The sequence below is a fragment of the Papio anubis genome, chromosome 20, assembly GCF_008728515.1.
Source record: "Papio anubis isolate 15944 chromosome 20, Panubis1.0, whole genome shotgun sequence".
NCBI lineage: Eukaryota > Metazoa > Chordata > Mammalia > Primates > Cercopithecidae > Papio > Papio anubis.
The window spans coordinates 47,112,421-47,135,016 of NC_044995.1; the positions used below are offsets into that span (position 1 = coordinate 47,112,421).

Genomic DNA, 22,596 nt, shown 5'->3' on the forward strand with positions numbered 1-22,596 from the left:
AAGGTGGGGGCCTCCAATACCCCACATTAAATTGGGACTTTATCACGTAAGCTCTGGGGAGACAGGGAAGGTTGGATTTTTGTTTGTTTTGCTTGAGACAGGGTCTCTCTCTGTCGCCCAGGCTGGAATGCGGTGGCTTGATCACAGCTCACTACAGTCTCGACCTCCTGGGTTCAAGTGGTCCTCCCGCCTCCGCCTGCCAAGTAGCTGAGAGGTGCGCGCCACCACCCTCGGCTATTATTTTATTTTACTTTTTTTTTTTTTTTTTAAAATAGAGACGAGGTTTTGCCATGTTGCCCAGACTGGTCTCCAACTTCTGGAATCAAGCAATCCTCCCGCTTGAGCCTCCGAAAGTGCTGTGATTGCAGGCGTGAGCCACCGCGCCCAGCTTAGGTTGAGCAGCGAAAGGGACAGGGCCCAGTGCTTTCTCTGCGAGGTTCAGTCGTCCTGTCACCGTCTGTCACCGTTTGGGGAGCGCCACGGAAGGTGCCAGGCAAGGCACTGACTCTAATCGAGAGGCGCACTCGTCGCCCTGGCAACGGAGTCCGGAAGAACCACAGAGACGCGGCTCCAGCGTACAGAGCGGCCGCCCTGGGCCAGCGAGGCACCGAGCGCTAGAGAGGCACGTCTAGCCTATTGTCACGTGGCCGGCCTCGGGAAGGCGGGACTTCCGGCGGCGCGGTATTTTTTTTCCGGTGGCTGGTCCCGGGCGGCCCCTCCCCGACTGGGCCCTGTGCCCCCCGCCCCCGCGGCCCCTCGCCGCCGGGCCAGCCGCCACCATGAAGAAATTCTTTCAGGAGTTCAAGGCCGACATCAAGTTCAAGAGCGCGGGACCCGGTCAGAAGCTCACAGAGTCCGTGGGGTGCGTGAGGAACGCAGGAGCGGCCGGGGAGAGGGGTCTGGGGCCTCGGACGGCTCGGGAGATCGGAGAGGGCGAGGGGCTGGGGAGCGGCAGCCGAGAGTCAGGGGAGGGGGAGAGGCTCCAGGGGCGGAGCAAGTGGAGCCGAGGATGGGAGCCATGACAGATGGACTGTGACACGGGAGGGGGGCAGGAGGGGGCGGGTGTGAGCCGGGGGCGGGGCAGGGGAGGCGGGGGGAGGGGAACATGCGCAGGGGGCGGGGCAAGGGGGCCGGGTGGGAGGGGAGGTCTCGGGGGCGGGGCCGCAGGAGGGTCCGAGGCAGTGGCGGGGGATTAGGGCGGCGGGGCTGCAGGAAGTGGGGGTCAGTGGAGCGATCCTGGGGGAAAAAAGGAATGATCAGTTCTGAGACGGCTGGTGAGGGAGAGATCTGGGGACCCGGCTGGTCCTTAAGTGGCCGGGATGATTTGGGGGAATCTAGGTGACCATGGATGAGAGCTGAGCTTGGAGGAAGACGCACAGCTGTGGGGTGGGGTGGTGGAGAGTTGTTCTGAGGCATCCATGGGAAGAGGGGTTCTGGACTTGGGATCTGGAGCACGTGGGAGGCTGATGGGAGACCAGGAAGAGTCTGGAAGGCCAAGGAGGCCGGGGTGGGTAGCGTCTTCAGTCACCTGGGAGGGGCTGAGGAAGGTGTGTGAGGAGACTGGAGGTGAGGGACTCTGACAGATGGACTGTGACACGGGAGGGGCCTGAGAGGAGAAGACCGGCGAGACTGACGCGTCTGAGCAGGTTGGGAGAAAGGCCTTCTCTGCAAGGCTTCTCTGCCAGGTCACCGTGTCAAGTGGATTATGGAGGTGAGAGGGGAGGGGAAAGGAGATAAGTGCCGGGCAGGCTTCCGGATCGTCTAGGGAGGACTTGGAGAGAAGGGCCTGAGCAGAGCTGAGCCAGCTGGGAGGGCAGGTGGAGGGCCGGGAAAGAAGTGGCGCTGGAGAGGGTGCGAGGCTGCGGGCTGCTGGGCTGAGAAAAAGGAAGCTGGAAGAGCTGGGGCTGCTGCAGGGAGCTGGCTGGCCAGGGGGTCGTGGGGACTGATGGAGAGTGAATGAGGAAGGAGGTCAGCCAGGCAGCCAGGGCAGGGGTCTGTAAGCAATAATGGAAGGGATTGTGAAGGGGTGGGGGCTGGGAGGGGGTAGGAGGAGAGGCAGGGAGGTGGCAGGAAGTGGGGGTCAGGGAATCACGGGTTGGTGGGGTGGTGATGGAGGTAGGGGCATAGCGAGGAATTCAGGGTTCCTAGGGGAGAGCAGGAGAGCAAAGGCTGAGTGAGAGAGGGAGAGGGGTCAGGGAGAGAAGTGGACAAATGGGGGGAGCCCTTCATTGATTCAACCAATAGTGGGTGGAGTTAGGACTGGGCGTGACAGGAAGGATGCAGGGCATCAGGGTGATGGCTGGGTCAGCCCAGAGCCTGGCGGAGAGGGGAAGGTAAGAGGGGAGACTCGGGAAGGGAAGGGGTGCAGAGGTCCCCTCTGGAGCGAGACTGGATATCCAGGGTGTGTGGGGCGTGTGGGCGCCAAGTCCTGTTTTAGGCTGCGGTGGTGGACAGGAGAAGGCCTCTGCTGTCCCAGGGCTCACCTTCTAGAGGGAGCTGATGGACAAATAAACCAACAGACCTCAGATGAGGGCTCAGACGGTGCCCAGGGCCTTGAAGGAGGGTGAGCAGACGCCATCAGGTGGTTTGGGAAGGCCTCTCCCAGGACACAGTGAGACTCAGCCGTGGGGAAATCAGCCCCCTCCTTCTCTCCCTGTGGCAGCTCTAGCCCTTTCCAGATCCCCTGTCCTCCTCCCTCCCCTCCAGAGAACACTGTGGGCAGAAGGCGCAGACAGTGCAGGGGCTTGCGGCGGGGAGCAGCTGGGGTATGGGAAGAACCGCGGGGAGCCCAGGGGAGCCAGGCCAGGGGAGGGCAGTGGGCCAGGCCGGGAAGGGCTCTCCGGCCGAGGGAGGCTTTAGGATTTTGCAGTGGGAGGGCATCTTGCAGTGGAGTGATGCTGACGCTCCCTGGCTGAGGTTGCAGAAGGGTCCCTGTGGCTGCCCAGGGGGGCAGGGTCCATGACCGGTTGGGGTGAGGTACCATTTTGTTGGAAAGACCTAGATATCGGATGGGGCTGGGATGGGTCTTCCTGAGTCATCTCCTCTTCCACCCAAGATGCTCCGCTGTGGGAGGACTAGATAGGCAGGGGTGGGCACGAAGTTAAGCCTCGAGACGAGGAGGGAGGGCTGCCTGGATATCTAAGCAGAGCCAGAGGAGTACAGGGCTTGAACTGAGAGCCTGGCCTCCAGGAAGTTTTAATAGACTTACGACACGGAAAGTGACACAGTCCCTGAATTCACGGGAGGGGCCTGAGAGGACACAGGCGAGACAGACGCGTCCGAGTAGGCTGGCAGAAAGGGCTTCTCTGCCAGGCCACTGTGCCAAGTGGATTATGGAACCCTCCTTGGTGTAGGGCTCAACAGGGCAGAACCGCGAGTCCATGAGCTCTTGGTACTTGCACAGCCCCGGGCCTGGCATGGAGTGGCCAGGGCAAGGCTGGTTCTGCTGTCCGCTGACCCCAGGGTCCTGCCACAAGGGTGGTGTGGCATGGGGCACATTGCCCGGACTTCCTGACCCTCTTGGGTTTGGGAACGGGATGGTGAGGCCTCCCTGGCAGCTTGTTAGGAGGAGTCAACCAACCGAGCCGACCGGCTCCCAGCAGGGGGCCCAGCACACAGTAGGTGCTCAGCAAACGAAGCTGTGACCTGAGGGTGGAGACTCTCACAGCAGGGAGTGGGGGAGGATGTGGCATCCCTTGAGTCTCCTCAATTCCTGAGGATGTGGGCTGGGTGCTGTGGCTTATGCCTGTAGTCCCAGCAGTTTGGGAGGCCCTGGTGGGAGGATCATTTGAGGCCAAGAGTTCGAGACCAGCCTGAGCTACACAGCGAGACCCTGTCTCGATAGAAAAATTAGCCATGCGTGATGATGCTTGCCTCCAAGTCCCAGCTACTCCAGAGGCTGAGGTGGGAGGATTCCTTGAGCCTGGGAACTCAGGGTTGCAGTGAGCCGTGATTGTGCCACTGTACTCCAGCACGGGTGACAGAGCAAGACCCTGTCTCAAAAAGAAAAAAAAAAAAGGCCCTGAGGATATCAAGGTGCCTTCGCCTCGGGAGGGGTGCTGCCACCCCATTTTACAAACGAGGATGCTGAGGCCCAGTGGGGCAGGACTTGCCCGGTGGTGCAGAACTGAGCGGAACCAGCATCTCCTTCCTCCAGGGGCTCTTCCGCTTGCAGAAGAACCATCTGGTGGCTGCGGGTGGCCCCTGGGAACCAGGCGTCCTGGCCTGCATAGGCAGGGACACGTCTGACTGGTGGTGCTGGTGGCAGGAGCTGGGGAGCAGCAGAAGCTCCCCTGTGTGACCGCACGTCAGGTTTGCCGGCCACCTCAGGAGGATACACTCGCTCTCCCTCCGTCTGTCCCCAGGGAAAAGGCCCCCAAACAGAAGTCCAGCCAGCCGGCCCCGAGGCCGCCCCGCCAGGGACCCACCAATGAGGCACAGATGGCGGCCGCTGCCGCCCTGGCCCGGCTGGAGCAGAAGCAGTCCCGGGCCTGGGGCCCCACGTCGCAGGACAGCATCCGAAACCAGGGTGAGGCGTGGCCCGCCTCGGGCCCAGGTCGGGGCTGTTTGAGGTTCCCAGCTCTAGTGCTTGGCCCTGGACGCAGAAGTCACACGAGCAGCTGTGGGGGTGTGAGGGTCACCCTTGGGAGCGACTCACCAAGGGCAGGTGCTGGGGGAAGGGCAGCTTCCTGGGGAGGGGGTGGGCGCAGAGACTTGGAGCAGAAACAGGGACTGCGCAGGCAGTGGGGTGCTGGCTCAGGCTGAGGGGTGGGTGCAGAGCGAGTCCTGCAGGGGACCTCCAGCCTGACCGCCAGCAGCAGCAGGCTGGGGGGTTGTGCGTGGCTCACGGGCCCACCCCAGGAATGAGGGGGCTCGGGCCAGGACAGAGGCGTGCTCACCGTCCTGTCTCTGCTTCTCCTTCTCGGGCTGCCTTCCAGTGAGAAAGGAACTTCAAGCCGAAGCCACCGTCAGCGGGAGCCCCGAGGCCCCAGGGACCAACGTGGTAAGAACAGCCACTGGTGGCACTGTCCCACGCTGAGGGGTGGGGACAGCTTGACTTCATCGTGGGGGAGGGGAGATGTGGCCTGGACCTTGGGGCTCCAGGGTGGTTAGGAAACCTTGCCCTGCAAGGTGGAGGCGGGTTGTGGTGGAACATGGTGTTGTCCGGACCTTCGGGGCTCGGCAGCTGAGGATGCTGGCTCAGGCCTGGAGAAGTGAGCCTCAGGTGCATAAGCCCATCGCTCCCTCCCCTTAATCCCTTAAGGTGGATGCAGTTACAGTTCTCACTTTTCAGAAAGAGAACCGGGGTTGAGAGAGGTCAAACCAGCTGTCCTCTCTGCTACACCCCAGAACCAGCAAAGACAGGACCGGCTAGTCTGTGGCTTCAGAGCCTGTCCCCTACCACTGCCTGCTCCTGCCTGGCTTGGAGGTCAAGGGGCTCTGTGGAGACGGGTGGAATCAGGGAGGCCTTCCTGTAGGAGGTGGGCCTTGAGAGCTCTGCTGAAAGGAGTTCTAAGCAGCTTGATCCTCGAGGATTCAGTGAATTTTAGCACGCAGGGACCTTAGAGATGGCCTGGAAATGGAGGCCCAAAAGTCAGGCCTTGTCCAGGGCACTGTGCCCACGGACTCCCACACAGAGCTCCTTCCTCACCAGCTTGGGGACAGGACCAGCAGGAGCCCAGCTGCCGTCTGCTGAGTGCTTCCTGCGTGTCAGAAGCTGCTCCGTGTTTTCCGTTCCTTACCTTGTTTAGTTCTGAGTAGGCCCCACAGGGACATTTGACATACCAGGGAACAGACTGAGGGATCCAGTCACTTGGCCAGGGTGTCTCTCATGGCCACCAAGTGGAAGGGACAGCATGGGGGCTAGAGATGTCTGGTTTTGCGGGCCACACTCAGGACTGTGGTGCTCGGCGAGGCTCGGGGTGCTTCTGTCCACAGTCCAGACTCGGACACTTTCACCGCCCCAGGTATCTGAGCCCAGAGAGGAAGGCTCTGCCCACCTGGCCGTGCCTGGTGTGTACTTCACCTGTCCGCTCACTGGGGCCACCCTGAGGAAGGACCAGCGGGACGCCCGCATCAAGGAAGCCATTCTTTCGGTGAGTGGCGCCCCGTGTGCTCCTGCCCCAACCTGTAGCTTCCTGTGCCTGAGCCACCCCCCATCGGAAGCCCAGGTGGTACAGGTCCCTCCCAGAGTCCCCAGAGCCCACTGCTAGTAGTGAAGTCCCTCTTCTGATACCCCGAATCCAGGCACACCATTGTGTATGCATCCGTATCTCCTCTCTCCCAGCTAGGTTTGTCTTTCTTTTTGAGATGGAGTCTCACTGTCGCCCAGGCTGGAGTGCAGTGGTGCATTCTCGGCTCACTACAACCTCTGCCTCCTGGATTCAAGCGATTCTCCTGCCTCAGCCTCCCAAGTAGCTGGGATCACAGGCATCTGCTTGCCACCACGCCCAGCTAATTTTTGTATTTTTAGTAGAGATGGGGTTTTACCATGTTGACCATGCTGGTCTCGAACTTTTGCCTCAAGTGACCCACCCGCCTCAGCCTCCCAAAGTGCTGGGATTACAGGCGGGAGCCACCGTGCCTGGCCTGGTTTTGTTTTTCATAAAAGATTATGTATTATTTGCTTCAGTACAGAAAGAACTTCCTACAAAATTAGCCGGGTGTGGTGGCATATGCCTGCAATCCCAGCTACTCGGGAGGCTGAGGCAAAAGAATTGCTTGAATCTGGGAGGCGGAGGTTGTGGTGAGCTGAGATCGTGCCATTGCATTCCAGCCTGGGCAACAAGAGCGAAACTCGGTCTCAAAAAACAAAAAACAAACAAACAAAAAGAACAAAAAAACTTCCACAGCATTTTTTTTCCCCTAATACAGCAAGTCCTCACTTAACACCACCAATAGGTTCTCAGAAACTTCGGCTTTAGCCTGGACAACATGGCAAAACCCTGTCTCTACCAAAAACAAAAACGGAAACAAATTAGCTGGGCATGGTGCCGTGCACCTGTAGTCCCTGCTACTCAGAAAGCCAAGGTAGGAGAATTGCTTGAGCCTGGGAGGTGGAGGCTGCAGTGAGCCGTGATCAGGCCACTGCACACCAGCCTGGGTGATAAGTGAGACCCTTTCTCAAAAAGTAGTAACAGTGGCCAGGCGTGGTGGCTCACGCCTGTAATCCCAGCACTTTGGGAGGCCAAGGCAGGTGGATCACCTGAGGTCAGAAGTTCAAGACCAGCCTGGTCAACATAGTGAAACCCCGTATCTACTAAACATACAAAAATTAGCCAGGCGTGGTGACAGGCGCCTGTATCCCAGCTACTCGGGAGGCTGTGGCAGGATAATCACTTGAACCCCAGAGGCAGAGGTTGCCGTGAGCCGAGATCGTGCCATTGAGTTCCAGCCTGGGCACTGGGCGACAAGAGCAAAACTTCATCTAAAAAAAAAAAAAAAAAATAGTAACAGTTCTATAGAGACTCTCCAGACTCACACCTACTCCAGCAGTGTGTGTGAAAGCACCCGTGTCCCCATCCTCTCACTGTACTGTAAATTACCAAACTTTGATCTTTACCCCTATTGACAAGTGAAAATAACATCCCAGGATAGATTTAATTTGCACTTTCCTTATTTTGGGTTGGGTTGGCCATGTTTCATATGAAAATGCATTCTTTGTACATTATTAGATAGTTCGTCTTTTTCTTAGTGATTTGTAGGCACTTTTTATATATTAGGCAATTCAGGCTTTTGCCTATGATATGAGTTGCACATATTTCCCTCTAGTTGCTCATATGCTGGCTCTGCTTATGTTCTCTTTGCTGTGTAGGATTTTTTGATCTCTGTATAATTAAATGTGTCAGTCTTATTTCATGGCTTTTGGGTTTGGGGCCATTCTTAGAAATGCTTTACCCACTTCCATGCTGAGAGAATTCTTTTGTGGCCTCTCCAGTGTTATTTATTTATTTGTTTTTTGAGACAGAGTCTTGCTCTGTCACTAGGCTGGAGTACAGTGGTGCAATCTCGGCTCACCGCAACCTCCGCTTCCCGGGTTCAAAGGGATTCTCCTGCCTCAGCCTCCCAAGTAACTAGGACTACAGGTGCCCGCCACCACGCCCGGCTGACTTTTGTATTTTTAGTAGAGATGGGGTTTCACCATGTTGGCCAGAATGGTCTCGATCTCCTGACCTCGTGATCCACCCGCCTCGGCCTCCCAAAGTGCTGGGATTCCAGGCGTGAGCCACCGCGCCCGGCCTCCAGTGCTTTTCTTCTGGCTTCTCACTGACTGCTGGCTTGTTGTTTCCATGGTTGAAGCTTTGATCCAGCTGGAGCGTGTTATTATGTAACACGGCAGGGTGGAGCTGATGTTATTTTTTTCTAGATCTTGGCTCAGTTCTCTTCTCAGCCCCACCTGTGGAGAGCACCTGTCTTTTGCTCACAGCTGTGAAATCCCACCTTTCTTACAAAGTACATTCCTGTATGGATTTGGACGCCTTCCTGGCCACTGTTCCTTTGTCCCTTGTCTGTGCATGTACCCAGCTCCTGACCTAAGCCTGGCAGCCAGTTGCCCAAAACGCCCAAGGGCCGCTTTTGGAGCTGACGCCCTTCCCTTGGCAGGTGTGCTGTCCCGGGCACTCTGATCCCCAGGAAGCTGTTGTCCTGGGGACGGCAGGGGCGTCTCGCAGCTCTGCCTCTCTCTGCATCCACGTGCTCTGCCCCGCTCCCCACATCACCTCGGCAACTAAACCAGCAGACTGGGCTGGGTCCCAATTTTCTGTTGGCATGAGCCCTGGCTCAGTGTGTGGGTCATGGGTCTGTGTGACGCAGGGGGCTGCTGAGGGACCCTGTTGTGCAGTTGAGGGTGGGGGGTGGTGGGTGGAGCTCTGGGCTGCCTGGGCAGGTGGCCCGAATCCTGACACGTGGCCCTGGGCGGCCCTGCTGTTCACCCGCCCTCATCTGGGCAGCCCAGGGAGGTGCGGGTGGCAGCCCTGCTTGCCAGGCCATGGGTGGCTCTCTGGGTGTGGCCGTGTGCGGTAGCTGTGCCGAGCGTGAATGGATTTGTGCCTCAGTCTTGTCCGAGTCTTAGGGTACCTGTTCTCAGCCTCTCCGTGCTGGGACGCTGTACATCGCAGTCAGCAGGGCTGGCTCTGGGAAACCCCAGGAATTCCGGCTGTGACTTCTCCCCTCCCCTAGTAACATAGGCGGGACCTCGGGGTGGGGCAGGGGCTGGGGGTATCCGTCTTCCAGCCATTGAGTTTCAGACATTGAGGGTTGCAGACTCATTTGTGCCCTCTCTGCCACCTGCCATCCCTGTGACAAGGGGCCTCTGGGTCTCTTTCTTGACATGAGAGCCGGGAGTCGTTCCGGAACGTCCATCATGGGGCTGTGAGATCAGGAGGGATGCGGTATCCATGGTGGCGGGAGGTTCTGTAAGGGGCAGCGGCCTTGGTGGATCTCAGCACTGAGGTCGGGTTCTAAAGCCAGAGTGTGAGGCAAAGTTCTGTCATGTCACACTGGCCCCCAAGTCCCGTGGGTCTAGCCTTGAGAAGGCGGAAGGGCAGACTTGAGTTCTGCTCCGTCTTGGCCGTGTCGCCTCTGCCCTGGCGTGTGGGCAGGGCCGGGGTCTTCGAGGGTCTCTCTTTTCCTTTCTGTGATGAGTGCACAGCTAGGGCTGCTCCACGCCGCCGCTCTGCCTTCCTCTTCCTGTCCCTGTTACCTGGGCAGCGGAGGGCCGTGTGGCCGGGGTTCTCAGTGAGCAGCTTTCCCTGTTTCCCTCCTCCCAGCACTTCTCCACCGACCCAGTGGCTGCCTCCATCATGAAGATCCACACGTTCAACAAAGACCGGGACCGGGTGAAGCTGGGCGTGGACACCATTGCCAAGTGAGCGCGTGGCCCCTTTGCCCTGCCCGGCCCCTCCGGCTCGCCCCAGCACCCTTCCCACTGGGGTTGTCACCCTCTCTGGTGCCCTCATGACCTGCTGAGGTGGGCTAGGAAGGGAGCACAGGCCGAGAGTGAGGCAGCTCCACCCAGAGGCCTCGGGCAAAGGACTGGGCCTCTTTGGGTCTGTTTACCCACGTGTGAAATGAAGGTGTTTACGGAATCAGGGGTTCCCCACCCTGGCTTCCTTGGGGACCACTCGGGGAGCGTGTGGAGGAGGCGGGGTCCCACCCCACTCCCCGAGTCTCAGGATTGGGGGCAGGCCTGGAAGTCCACGCTGCCCGCCAGCCCCGAGGGAGCCCCCCACAGGAGCCCCCTGCTGGCGCTGCGGCCCCTTGGCTCTGGCTCTCCACTCTTCCGGCCCTGTGGCTCCCCCACCGCTGTGGTTAACTGGTGCCCTTCCAGGACTGGTGGGACAGTGAGGGGTTCCATGGGGCTCCTGCTGGCACCAGGGGTGGGCTCCGTGGGGTGTGCGAGGTATGCCTTCCACCCGGAGACGGTCTCCTGCCCTGGGGTCACTGGGCTGCTTCTTCCCTCTGACTAGAGGCCAAGTGTGGCTGAGCCACTGACGTGGGGCAGCAGGCACAGAGGGGCCGGGCGGGCAGCCTGGGCTGTGCCCCACTCACCCTCTCCACCTACCCCAGGTACCTGGACAACATCCACCTGCACCCCGAGGAGGAGAAGTACCGGAAGATCAAGCTGCAGAACAAGGTGTTCCAGGTGGGCGTGCCTTGTGGCCCTGGGCCCAGGCTGGGGGTGGGGGCAGCCGGCCTGCAGGAGCCGGTGGTGGCCCACACCAGGCAGTCTCTGGAGGAGCTAGCGAGAGTTGAGCCCCAAGCAGTGAAGCGTTCGGCCAGTAGAAGGTAGCAGGACAAGATAGCGAGCAAGATTTTAATGCACCAGTCACCCCAAATCAACAAATTCTGCCTCTCCTCACCCACATCCTTTTCTTCCTCTTCAGTTGGGCTTGTTTGGGAACATGTGGGCACTGGGGAGGTTTCTCATGCAAACCAGATGTCTGGTTCTTCTGGGGGAAACGGCAGGGTCTGGCCGCCCTGGCCTGTGTTAGCCTCACTTCAGGCCCCAGCAGTATCTGGCTCCTCAGCCTCACTCTTCGTGCCCGGTTGTGACTTTTTCCTCTGTGCGGAGCTGGTGGAGACTCCACAGCCCCCACCTTAGAAAAGCAGGTTTGCACCTAGAACTGAGGCACCCCCAGGGCTGGGCCCCATACAGGGGTCAATAGCTGCTCCCAATAGCGAGAGCTGGGCCCCTGGACCGGGTGGGGCGTGGCCGGGCCATGGAGGAAGCCAGGGGTCCCCAGTGACCCCCATCTCCACCCCCAGGAGCGCATTAACTGCCTGGAAGGGACCCACGAGTTTTTTGAGGCCATTGGGTTCCAGAAGGTGTTGCTTCCCATCCAGGATCAGGGTAAGCGGACAGGGCTTGGCTGAGTGGCGAATGGGGACAAGGGGCCTCGGGGCAGGAGGGCCCGGCTTGGGGGTCTCTCCGCTGCACAGTGACACCCATGTCCTGCTGCGCTGTAGAGGACCCCGAGGAGTTCTACGTGCTGAGCGAGACCACCTTGGCCCAGCCCCAGAGCCTGGAGAGGCACAAGGAACAGCTGCTGGCTGCGGAGCCCGTGCGCGCCAAGCTGGACCGGCAGCGCCGCGTCTTCCAGCCCTCGCCGCTGGCCTCGCAGTTCGAACTGCCCGGGGACTTCTTCAACCTCACGGCAGAGGAGATCAAGCGGGAGCAGAGGCTCAGGTGGGCCTGGTGTCCGCGGAGCGGAGTGGGGCGGGGTGGGAGAACGCGGGCCAGCTCCTGACCTGGCCCTCATGTGCAGGTCCGACGCAGTGGAGCGGCTGAGCGTGCTGCGGACCAAGGCCATGCGGGAGAAGGAGGAGCAGCGGGGGCTGCGCAAGTACACCTACACGCTGCTGCGCGTGCGCCTCCCCGACGGCTGCCTCCTGCAGGGTGGGCACTTGCGACGCCCAGGGAGGGTGGCTTGGGTTGGTGGGGGCCCTGGGCCCCACCTGCGCTGACCTCCCCACTCCCCAGGGACCTTCTACGCCCGGGAACGGCTGGGGGCAGTGTACGGGTTCGTTCGGGAGGCCCTGCAGAGCGACTGGCTGCCTTTTGAGCTGCTGGCCTCGGGAGGGCAGAAGCTGTCGGAGGACGAGAACCTGGCGTTGAATGAGTGCGGGCTGGTGAGTGCTGGCCCGCAGGGGGCTGCTGACCCGGTGCCTCTGCAGGTTCTCCGGGGACCGGCACAGCCCCTCAGGAGGGAGCCTCCTTGTTTCAGAGCAGGGGGCCTGGGCAGGTCCCTGGGTTTGAATCCCACTTTCCCACTTACTGGCAACAGGGCCTTGAGCGAGTTCAGAACTACTGCACACCTCAGTTTCCCCCGTCAAATGGGAGCAGTGACGCGTGTTAGCTAGTGCAGTAAGTTTAGGCTTAGGTTCCGGGAGTCCCGGAGGGAGAGGGCAGGAGGCCGGGGTGTGAGCCACAGCCTCCACCAGCTGAGATGGCTTCCAGACCAGGGTATCCCCGAGCCCAGCTTGCCCACTGAGTTTCCCGCGACGGGAAGGGCCGACTGTGCTCGGCTCTGTCCTTCCACTGCACGGCCACATGGAGACAGAATGACAGCCTGCCCTCACCGCAGGTGCCCTCTGCCCTCCTGACCTTCTCGTGGGACATGGCTGTGCTGGAGGACATCAAGGCTGCGGGGGTCGAGCCGGACGCCATCCTGAAACCTGAGCTCCTGTCAGCCATCGAGAAGCTCTCTTGAAATAAAAGCAGGGTTGGCCTCAGCCCTGTGGGTCTGTCTCATGCTCTCCCTGTTCCTCCCCCCGCCACCCCAGGGCCTCCAAGCCACCTCTGGAAATACTTGGCTCTGCCCCATGGGCACGGGAGGGGCGCCAGCTAGCTGTGGAGCTGTGGAACTGGGCCCCGTGGCAGAGCCCCCATCTCCTGGGGGCTGTGGAGATGCGCCCAAGCCCCCGAGGGAGAGGCCTGGGGACGCCATCAAATCTAAGCCCTCCCTAGCTGCTGGTAACTGTGTCATGAAGCTGCCAGGCAGACACACATGGCATCTCCCTGGGCAGGAGAGCAGGCCTGCAGCACGGGTCCCGTTCCCGTGTGCTGTGGGTGGCAGCGGCTGCGCCTGGCGCTAGGGCTGCTCTGTGGATGTGGGTGACGACGGCAGGAGGGGACGCTGGCCTTCCCGCACACAGACCTGCAGTTAGTAAATCATAAGCCCAAATAAACAGGGTGTTTGAATATAGTTTTTTGGTGCTCCATTGAAACCATGGGACACAGGGCAGGCTCACCTGCTACAGAGCAGGCGGCACGGGGGCTGGGCATGGCTCCCTGTCAAGGTGGCACCAGGCGGATACCTGCTCTTGGGCCAATGCCTGGCCACAAGTGCCCGATGAGCCACTTGCCTGGGGAGGAAATCCCATGCGCTAGGGGAGGCTGTGCTGTGCCCACAAAGGCCCAGTCCCCGCGGGCCTCCCCCAGCTTGGGAGGCAAGTGCTGTCACAGGCCTGGCTTCCCTGTAGCCAGACGGACAGGACGTCCTGAGACAGCCACATCCTCTTCCTGGAACCTGCAGATGCGCGACTTCACCTGGCAAGAGGGGCTTGGATTGTATGATGAAAGGTCTTGAGCTGAGATGATCCTGGGTGGTCCGGGACCCAGTGTCCTCACAAGAGGTGGCAGGAGGGTGAGGCAGAGGTCAGAGAGAGACTGGAAGAGGCTGCACTGTGGCTGTGAAGGTGGAGGAAGGGGCCCTGAGCTGAGGGATGCAGTGCCTCTGAGTACTGGGAAAGTCTCAGGAGGGCCTGGTCTTCCTGCCCACAGCTTGATGTCAGCCTGGTGAGGAACGCGTGCACTCTGACCCCCAGGCTGTGAGATGGTGACTGTTGCTTTAAACCAGGTGGTTTGCGGTGTGGCAGCCCCAGGAGACACAGGGACTCCGCCCTGCAGTGTGGAAGGCATGCGTACGCCGGGCCCACTGCTGACTTGGGGATGCAGGTCTGCACCTGGGGGAGGTGCCCAGGGCCTATGCTCATGCCCCTGACCTTGCATTGGCCCCTCCCTCGCCCCTGATACTGCCCTAGCTGGTGTGGGCACCCGGCCTGTTGAGAATGAAGGCTGTCACTCCAGTCTTGCGTCCCTGCAGGCCCCAGGACCTGACTCCAGGTTGTCAGGAACCCCTGACTCTGGGTTGTCGGGAGCCCCTCTAAAGCTTGTCGAAGGTGTGGCACAGGGGCAGCCTCTGCTTCATGCACAGCCGAATCCTGCTTCCCAGCAGGAAGGCCTGGCCGGGGCCTCCTGCCGTCCCTAACTGGGTGGATGGAGGTAGCTGACACCTTTCCCACATGGGGTTCCCTGAAGGGAAGCTTAGATTTCAGGTGGGGTGTGGCCAGGAGCAGGGCTGGCGAGCGTGACCCTCCCCATGGCTGTGTGTGCTCTGAGCTGCTCAGCACCACAGAGTCCTCCCTCGGGGACAGTGGGGATAAAGCCCACTCAACGTGGGGCAGGGAGGAGGTCACCTCCTAGCTCCAGCACTCACAAAAGATGCACCCGACCTAGGGGTGGGCTCTCACAAAGTCTCAGACTCCAAGCCAAACTCAGCTCCCAGCAGCTCTGGTTTGAGGAAGGAGACCCCAGCAGGTCCCCGGGAACACCCCCTCCTAACCCCCCAACCCAGGGCAGGAGGGATCGATGGACAGAAGCACATGCGGAAAACCTGCACCTTGACCCAGGTCAGCCTGGTATGAGGATGACTTAGTGTCAAACAGATGGGACAGCGCTGTTGCAAGGCACAAGGCTGGCCTCAGACACGACGCACTCTGAGAGAAACACGATGTTCTCAGAAAAGACAGAGCAGCCCAGTGCTAGAGAATAAGTTTATACACTGCCTCTTTATACACTGCCTCGTTTATACACGGGGCCCGTGCACATGGCCAGGTGGGTGGTCCTGGCGCTTCAATTCATTTACAAGTACTGGATTCCACGCCTGCTCCTGTGCCCGCAGGCTTCCCCGGTAGGCCAGCAATCTCAATAATGCTTTATTAAAGGGCAGATTCATATGCAGCTCTTGGGGGAATTTTTACAAATATCAAAGGAACTAATCCAGCATCCTATATAGAACTCTGCACACCTTGGGGAGGTCCGTGAAGCAGGACAAAGTGCTCTTTACACAGGAATCGAGTCGGTTCAAGTATCTGCTCCGTGGGGAGGACACCCTAAGCGTTCTACGTACGTCACCACTGCTCTCACGACGCGCCCAGTGGGCTCGCAGGCAGGGCGGCCTTGCCGGTGTCCACCCCCACACCACCCCCAGCTCCGGAAGCGGCTCCACATGGGGCTTGGACCTCTGCAGGGCAAGAAAGGGAAGGTCTTGAGCTGGCTGTGCCTGCTGGGCTCCCTGGGGGAGGACCTCACCCTGCTGCCTCATGGGGCCTGCAACGGCCCCAGGGCGGAACCCTTCACCTGACAGTGGGGGCAGGCGGAAGCTGGGGCATTGTGCCCCTTCTAGAGGTGACCTGCTCACCTGCTCTCAGGCTGACCCTGCCCCCCACCACCTGGGCACACTCCTCCCGCACAGCCTGCTGCAAGGCCTCTGCACTTCCTCTTTGGGGAGTCCTCCAGAAATCCACCGGGCCCTCCCTTACCGCCTCAGTGCAGTCTTCCCTGACCCCCATCTAACGTCCCGCCACCTGAGACTCCCAGCACAGGCCCTTGTGGCTCTGCCCAAGTGGCAGAGGACGTGGCAGGGTAGGAGCCACTTCCAGCTGCAAACCCTCCTGGCAGCTCACAATGGAGCGAGTCTTAGGCGGCCCCATCCCTTCCCTGTTGAGGTTTACCTCCCCCACCCACCTCACCAGTGCGTTCTGCCATCTAGAGCCCTTCTCACCCGCAGCGTCAGGGACGTCCACGATCATACACTCGCCCTCCTCCTCTTCCTCCTCCTCTGTGTCTGCCTGGAAGCCGTCCATGTCCTCAGCACCAACCTGGAAAGACAAGGTGCATGGCCATCAGCACTGCAGGTGGCAGCCACACTGGTGCTGGGGGGGATGGGGGCCTCTGCGGGTGTGACCCCTCCCTCCCACCCCCAACACTGAAGGGAACCCAACATCCAGAACCCAATTTGGTAACAAACTGTCCAAATGTGAGGTTTATTCGAGAGGCCACAACCAGAGAACCTTGGGGATTCCCTCAAATGAACTGGATTCACATCTCCAAAAATGGCCATCATTGCCGACTACAGAATAATCTCGTCGGTGACAGGCCACATACCTGATAGTGGTCCCATCAGATTACAACTGTATTTATTTTTATTTTTTATTTTTGAGATAGAGTCTCACTCATGTCACCCAGGCTGGAGTACAGTGGCACAATCTCAGCTCACTGCGACCTCCACCTCCTGGGTTCAAGTGATTATCGTTCTTCAGCCTCCTGAGTAGCTGGGACTACAGGTGCTCGCCACCACGCCAGGCTAATTTTTGTATTTTTAGTAGAGACGGGGTTTCACCATGTTGGTCAGGCTGGTCTCAAATTCCTGACCTTGTGATCTGCCCGCCTCGGCCTCCCAAAGTGCTGGGATTACAGACAACTGTATATTTACTTATTTGGTATGTATATATTTTGAGACAGAGTCTTGCCCTGTCGTCCAGGCTGGACTGCAGTGGTGCTATCTTGGCTCACTGCAACCTCCGACTCCCAGGTTCAAGCAATTCTCCTGCCTCAGCCTCCTGAGTAGCTGGGACTACAGGCACCTGCCACCACACCTGGCTAATTTTTCTATTTTTAGTAGAGATGGGGTTTCACCATGTTGCCAGGCTGGTCTTGAACTTTTGACTTCAAGTGATCTGCCCCCTCAGCCTCCCAAAGTGCTGGGATTACAGGCATAAGCCACTGCCCCAGCCACAACTATATTTTTGCTGTGCCTTTTTATTATTTTTTTTGTGTGTGAGATGAAGTCTCACTTTATTGCCCAGGCTGGAGTGCAGTGGCACGATCTCGACTCACAGCAACCTCCCCCTGCCAGGTTAAAGAGATTCTCCTGCCTCAGCCTCCCGAGTAGCTGGGATTACAGGTGCCCGCCACTATGGACAGCTAATTTTTTGTATTTTTAGTAGAGACGGGGTTTCACCATGCCGGCCAGGCTGGTCTCGAACTCCTGAACTTGGGATTCGCCCATGTCGGCCTCTCAAAGTGCTAGGATTACAGGCGTGAGCCACTGCGCCTGGCCTTTGCTGTGCCTTTTCTATGTTAGAGACACAAATACCACTGGGTTACAAGTGCTTACAGGGTTGAGCAGTCAGTCACCTGCTGCACAGGTCCACAGCCCAGGAGCCCATCTAGGGTATGTAAGAGCAACCTAGCCCATCAGCACAACCATGAAATTGCTTGAGGACACCTCTCAAAACACATCCCTGACGTGAAGCGATGAGTGTGACTTGTGATTACTTTTTTTTTAGATGGACTCTTCACTCTGTTGCCCGGGCTGGAGTGCAGTGGTGCAATCTTGGCTCACTGCAAGCTCCAACTCCCGGGTTCATGCTGTTCTCCTGCCTCAGCCTCCCGAGTAGCAGGGACTACAAGCGCCCACCATCACACCCGGCTACTTTGTACTTTTTAGGAGAGACGAGGTTTCACCATGTTAACCAGGATGGTCTCGATCTCCTGACCTCGCGGATCCACCAGCCTCGCCGCCTCCAAAGTGCTGGTATTATAAGCGAGAGCCACCGCTGTCCGCCTTTTTGAGGTGAGTCTCACTGTCGCCCCAGGCTGGAGTGCAGTGGCATGATCTCGGCTCACTAAGCAGCTCCGCCTGGGTTCACGCCTATTCTCCTGCCTCAGCCTCCTGAGTAGCTGGGACTACAGGCGCCGCCACCACGCCTGGCTAAGTTTTTTGTATTTTTAGTAGAGACAGGGTTTCACCGTGTTAGTCAGAATGGTCTCAATCTCCTGACCTTGTGATCCACCCGCTTCGGACTCCCAAAGTGCTGGGATTACAGGCGTGAGTCACCAGGCCCAGCCTTTTCTTTTTCTTTTTTTTTTTTTTTTAGTAGAGACAAGGGGGTGTCACTATGTTGCCCAGGTTGGTCTTGACCTCCTGGGCTGAAGCCATCCTCCCACCTCAGCCTCCCAAAGTGCTGGGATGACAGGTGTGAGCCACCGCACCTGGCCCTAGTGAGATTCCTGAGCCGTTTCCATTTGCTTTCCCCAAAGGAGAAAGACAGGATGCATGGAGGTCACCACGAGCCTCTGCATCAGTGCTGACCCTCCGTGCATGAACACAAGCCCCTCCCAGGACACAAAGCCACACTTATTTCAGCAGGGACAAGCCCATCCCAGGACACAGAGCCACACTTATTTCAGCAGGGAGGCTTGTCCTCAAAACACTACAGGAAGTCTTCCTCTACAAAAACCTCCATTCGCCTAGAAAAGTGACCGCACAGCAACACAACGGTCAGGCAGTAGGCTGGTTTCGTGGGCTGTCACGTAAGAGCACAGCGCCGGCCAGGCAGACTGGGTTCCTATCGTAGCCCCATCAATTCCTGGGTAGGGGCTCCCCTCCTGGATCCTCTTCAGTGGCTGGGAGCCCAGGCTGTCCCTCTCCCCAGGCAGCATGGGTTGACCCTGTGAGGACACAGGAGAAACAGTCCTGCTTTGTCACCCAGGCTGGGGTGCAGTGGTGCAATCATAGGTAACTGCACCTTCGAACTCCTGGCCTCAAGTGATCCTCCTGCCTCAGCCTCCCAAAGTGCTGGGATTACAGGCATGAGCCACCAAGCCTGGGCTATGGCCATTTTCAACTACTTTTTTGAAAGAATAGTTAAGCAAAGAAGAGTCTAAGAGTCCCCTGTAGACTCTGCTGAGGGACATTCTGATCTGGAGGTGTCTGGGGACATTAAACAAAAGGAACACGCCAATTTCTTCAGAGCCACCTCAAGTCACTGGGCCCTTCCTCCACACAGGAGACGTGTTGACACACTAGGCTTTTTTTGGATCCAAAATTTTGCAGAGCAATCACCACTCTTCACCCTTCAGGCTCAAGACAGGCTTTAACACATGACACTGAGCTGGCAGCTTGTTTCACGGGGACAGCTGTCATCTCGCCAGCAACACTGCAAGTGCTAAACGCAGACACGGAGGAGCACAGACTATAGAAAACGGGAGTCAGGAAAACATTTAGTGACCACATGGGATGAAGATAGTGTCACTAACATCTACGCCTTTTTTTTTTCTTTTTTTCTTTTTTTTGAGATGGAGACTTGCTCTGTTGCCCAGGCCGGAGTGTAGTGGCACAATCTCAGCTCAAGTGCAACCTCTACCTCCTGAGTTCAAGTGATTCTCCTGCCTCAGCCTCCTGAGTAGCTGGGATCATGGGCATGCACCACCATGCTCAGCTAATTTTTGTATTTTTAGAGATGGGGTTTCACCATGTCAGCCAGGTTGGTCTCAAACTCCTGGCCTCTCAATTGATCCGCCTGCCTCGGTCTCCTAAAGTGCTGCAATTACAAGCCTGAGCCACCGCACCCAGCCACCTATGCTGCTTCTTTAGTTTTATCTCGATCACATAATGTTTTGTCGGCAAGGGCAAACACATCCTTCCTTCTATTTTAAAATTTTTAAATAAAACGGAGGCCCAAAGAGTTGAGGTGTCCTAGGGCTTCACAGATACATGGCACTTCACCCCACTAGGTCAGAATGCCTTATGAGTATCTCTTTTGAGCTCTAAATGAAAAGATTTAAAGACTCCTTGGCTCAGGTCTGTAATCCCAGTACTCTGGGAGGCCGAGGCAGGTGGATTGCTTGAGCCCACGAGTTCAAAGACCAGCCTGGGCAACGTAGCAGGACCCAATATCTACAAATAATAATAATAATAATAAACCTCTTCTTGCATGAACATGGATGAAGCTGGGAACCATTATCCTCAGCAAACTAACGCAGGCACAGAAAACCAAACATCGCATGTTCTCATAGGAACATGTGGACATAAAGAGGGGAACAACAGACACTGGGGCCTACGTGACGGTGGGAGGGAGAAATTCAGAAAAAATACTTTAATACCAAATAAATCATCTATACACCAAACCCCCGTGACATGAGTTTGCCAACCTGCACATGCACACCTGAACCTAAAATAATAAAGGGCAACAGGGAAACACCCTGTTTCTTTAGATTAGAACAGAACAAGAAGAAAACAAAAAAAGATGAAAACTCTCAATCAGGACAAAAAGTGTAACCTAGTAAAAACATATGGACGTACACCCACTTGCAGATGAACGGCTTATCACTACCCGGGGTGCAGAAGCATCAGTCAGCAGCTTTACCAAATGCCAGGAGGCTGGAGAGAGGATCACTTGAGCCCAGGAGTTGGAGACCAGCCTGGGCAACATAGACCCTGTCTCTACAGAATACTGAAAAATTAGTTGGGCGTGGTGGCACGTGCGGTGCCAACTAATTTTGGCACGTTTATGTCTCAAACTGCAGGAGGTTCAGCGCTGGAGGGTAAGCATCAAGCTGGGCCTGGGTCTCCACTCCTTCACGTGTGACCTTCGTGCGTCCACTGCACTGCTGAGCCCCAGGAGGCCCTCACCTGGGCCACGCAGCAGAGACCACCAATCACGCACATGCAGCCACCACTGCCATCCATTAGCAGGTGAGATGCCATGTTTTGCTGACTCCAAGGCCCTCCCAACCTCTCTGACCCACTCTAGTTAAACTGGGTGCACCCCTCTTTCCCTGTGGTTAGGGATGATAACAGGCACTCATTGTCCCCAAAACACAGTAACTCACACGTGGTGCTGGGCGTGTGGGGCTCAGGGCGCCATTTTCTGGGTGGGGAAATGCAGGTTCCACATGTTGACAGGGAGCAAGAGCAGTGCTTGGGAGGCTGAGGCAAGGCACCGCACCCCAGCTGGGAGAGTCAGTTGCCACATCAAATCAGTGGCGGTGGGTGGGGAAGGAGGCCGTCCAGTGTCTGGACTGCTGTGTGGAGCATGAGACCCCGAAGGAACATCTGAGGGACACAGGGGTTCCCAGGGGAGGGCTGATTGGTAAAGGCCCTGGAACACTGCTTGCATAGTGACACAGCTAGATAGGACCTTCCCGCCCTCATCATTTTCAGACTGGGGAGCTCTGGTTCCCTCTAAGGCTGTTCAGGTGACCAGGGAAAAAAGCACTGCTCACACAGGGCCTGGACAAGGAACGCGTCCAGCAAAGCTGTGTGGGGGCCTCCTGGGGCCCCAGCTCCAATGCACTGGGCTCCCCTTGGCGCCAAGCCGCCTCCACAGAGCCAGGGGAGCTATGCACATGACACGCTGTAAAGGGACAGAGGCTCTAGGGAGTGCCAGGAACAGTTTCAGTCACAGCCCTGGACCTTTGGGATGTTCTGATGGCCCCTCCTGCTGTGACAGTTGAGGGAGGTTCACAGAACATCAAGGCCCCGCTATGCTGGCAGCATCATCTCAGGAGCCATTTCTCTCGCCTCCCTGCCCCTAACGACCACCTTTTTCTTTTTTGAGGTGGAGTCTCGCTCTGTTGCCCAGGCTGGAGCACAGTGGCGCGATCTCGGCTCACTGCAAGCTCTGCCTCAAGGTTCCATGTTCTCTGCCTCAGCCTCCCGAGTAGCTGGGACTACAGGCATCGCTCCTGCATGACTAATTTTTTTGTATTTTTAGTAGAGAGACGGGGTTTCACGTGTTAGCCCAAGATGATCTTGATCTCCTGACCTTTAGCCCAGTCCGCCCGTCTTGGCCTCCCAAAGTGCTGGGATTACGAAGTGAGAGCCACCCAGCGCCCAGCCTTTTTTTTTTGAGACAAGAGTTGTTCTTGAACTAGAGCACAATATTGTGGTCTGTCACGCAACCTCCACCTCCCCTGGAGTTCAGCGATTCTCTGCCTCAGCCTCCCAAGTAGTTGAGACTACGAAGTAGCCTGCCATCATGCCCAGCTAATTTTTGTATTTTTAGTAGAGATGGGGTTTCACCATATTACTGGCCAGAATGGTCACCAGAACTCCTGACTTAAGGTGATGCCCCTCGGCCTCCCGAAGTGCTGGGGTTCCGGGAGTGAGCCACTGCACCCGGCCAACTGCACCCAGCCTCAGAGAGAGGATGCACGTGAGGCCTGGGGGTTATCACTCATCTTCTCCTTGTTCCAAGTCTCTGAAAACCTGTAACTCCATCAGATCATTGGCCTTGCAGGAAAGCCTAAGGTTCACAGGGACAGATAGGTCCTGCGTTAAGAGTACAGATTAGAAATGGAAACTCAGGGCGGTAGCGGTGGCTCAAGCCTGTAATCCCAGCACTTTGGGAGGCCGAGGCAGGATCCGCAGTCAGGAGATCAAGACCATCTGGCTAACACGGTGAAACCGTCTCTACTGAAAAACCACAAAAAACAGCGAGGCGAGGTGGCTGAGAGCCTGTAGTCAGCTACCGGGAGAGCTGAGGGAGCAGAAGAATGGCCGTGAACCCAGGAGGGGCGGGCTTGCAGTGAGCTGAGATAAAACCACTGCACTCCAGCCTGGGTGACAAGCCGAACTCAAGTCTCAAAAATGGAAACTCAGGAACCAGGCGCCCAGTGAGCTCGCCACCTGTCAGTGCAGCAGGAGCCAAGGCAAGGAGGGGTGCGCTGGCACAATACGTGGCACG

At 57.8% G+C, this 22,596-nt stretch overlaps 2 protein-coding genes across 5 annotated transcripts in view; one reads left to right on the forward strand and one right to left on the reverse strand.

Annotated features, from left to right (window-relative positions):
- The first annotated feature begins 279 nt into the window (after positions 1 to 279).
- Positions 280 to 13,205, forward strand: UBXN6 (UBX domain protein 6). 4 transcript variants are annotated; one of them, XR_640699.3, is made up of 11 exons: positions 280 to 862; positions 4,365 to 4,528; positions 4,938 to 5,002; positions 5,967 to 6,095; positions 9,768 to 9,865; positions 10,567 to 10,642; positions 11,266 to 11,350; positions 11,514 to 11,686; positions 11,766 to 11,896; positions 11,981 to 12,129; positions 12,585 to 13,205. XR_640699.3 is itself a non-coding variant. In XM_003914695.4 (11 exons), the coding sequence occupies exons 1-11, from the start codon at positions 780 to 782 to the stop codon at positions 12,708 to 12,710; spliced, it is 1,326 nt and encodes a 441-aa protein (XP_003914744.3). In that variant the 5' UTR covers positions 280 to 779; the 3' UTR covers positions 12,711 to 13,205. The 4 variants fall into 4 exon arrangements, 3 of the variants coding, with proteins under 3 accessions (XP_003914744.3, XP_009191471.3, XP_009191470.3); XM_003914695.4 differs by having other exon boundaries at positions 11,467 to 11,686; XM_009193207.4 differs by lacking the exon at positions 280 to 862 and adding an exon at positions 1,225 to 1,711 and having other exon boundaries at positions 11,467 to 11,686.
- Positions 13,206 to 14,821: 1,616 nt separating this feature from the next.
- Positions 14,822 to 22,596, reverse strand: part of CHAF1A (chromatin assembly factor 1 subunit A) — a 38,589-nt gene continuing 30,814 nt past the window's right edge. The window contains 3 exon segments of the mRNA XM_031659070.1: positions 14,822 to 15,305; positions 15,846 to 15,942; positions 18,119 to 18,124. Coding sequence (XP_031514930.1) covers positions 15,205 to 15,305; positions 15,846 to 15,942; positions 18,119 to 18,124 — 204 coding nt within the window. The 3' untranslated portion in view covers positions 14,822 to 15,204.

Coding starts and splice junctions, on each gene's coding strand:
- UBXN6 (XM_003914695.4), top strand. CDS start 780: ATGAAGAAATTCTTTCAGGAGTTCAAGGCCGACATCAAGTTCAAGAGC. Junction 6,096..9,767: donor TCAAGGAAGCCATTCTTTCG/GTGAGTGGCGCC, acceptor CCCTCCTCCCAG/CACTTCTCCACCGACCCAGT. Junction 10,643..11,265: donor TGCAGAACAAGGTGTTCCAG/GTGGGCGTGCCT, acceptor CTCCACCCCCAG/GAGCGCATTAACTGCCTGGA.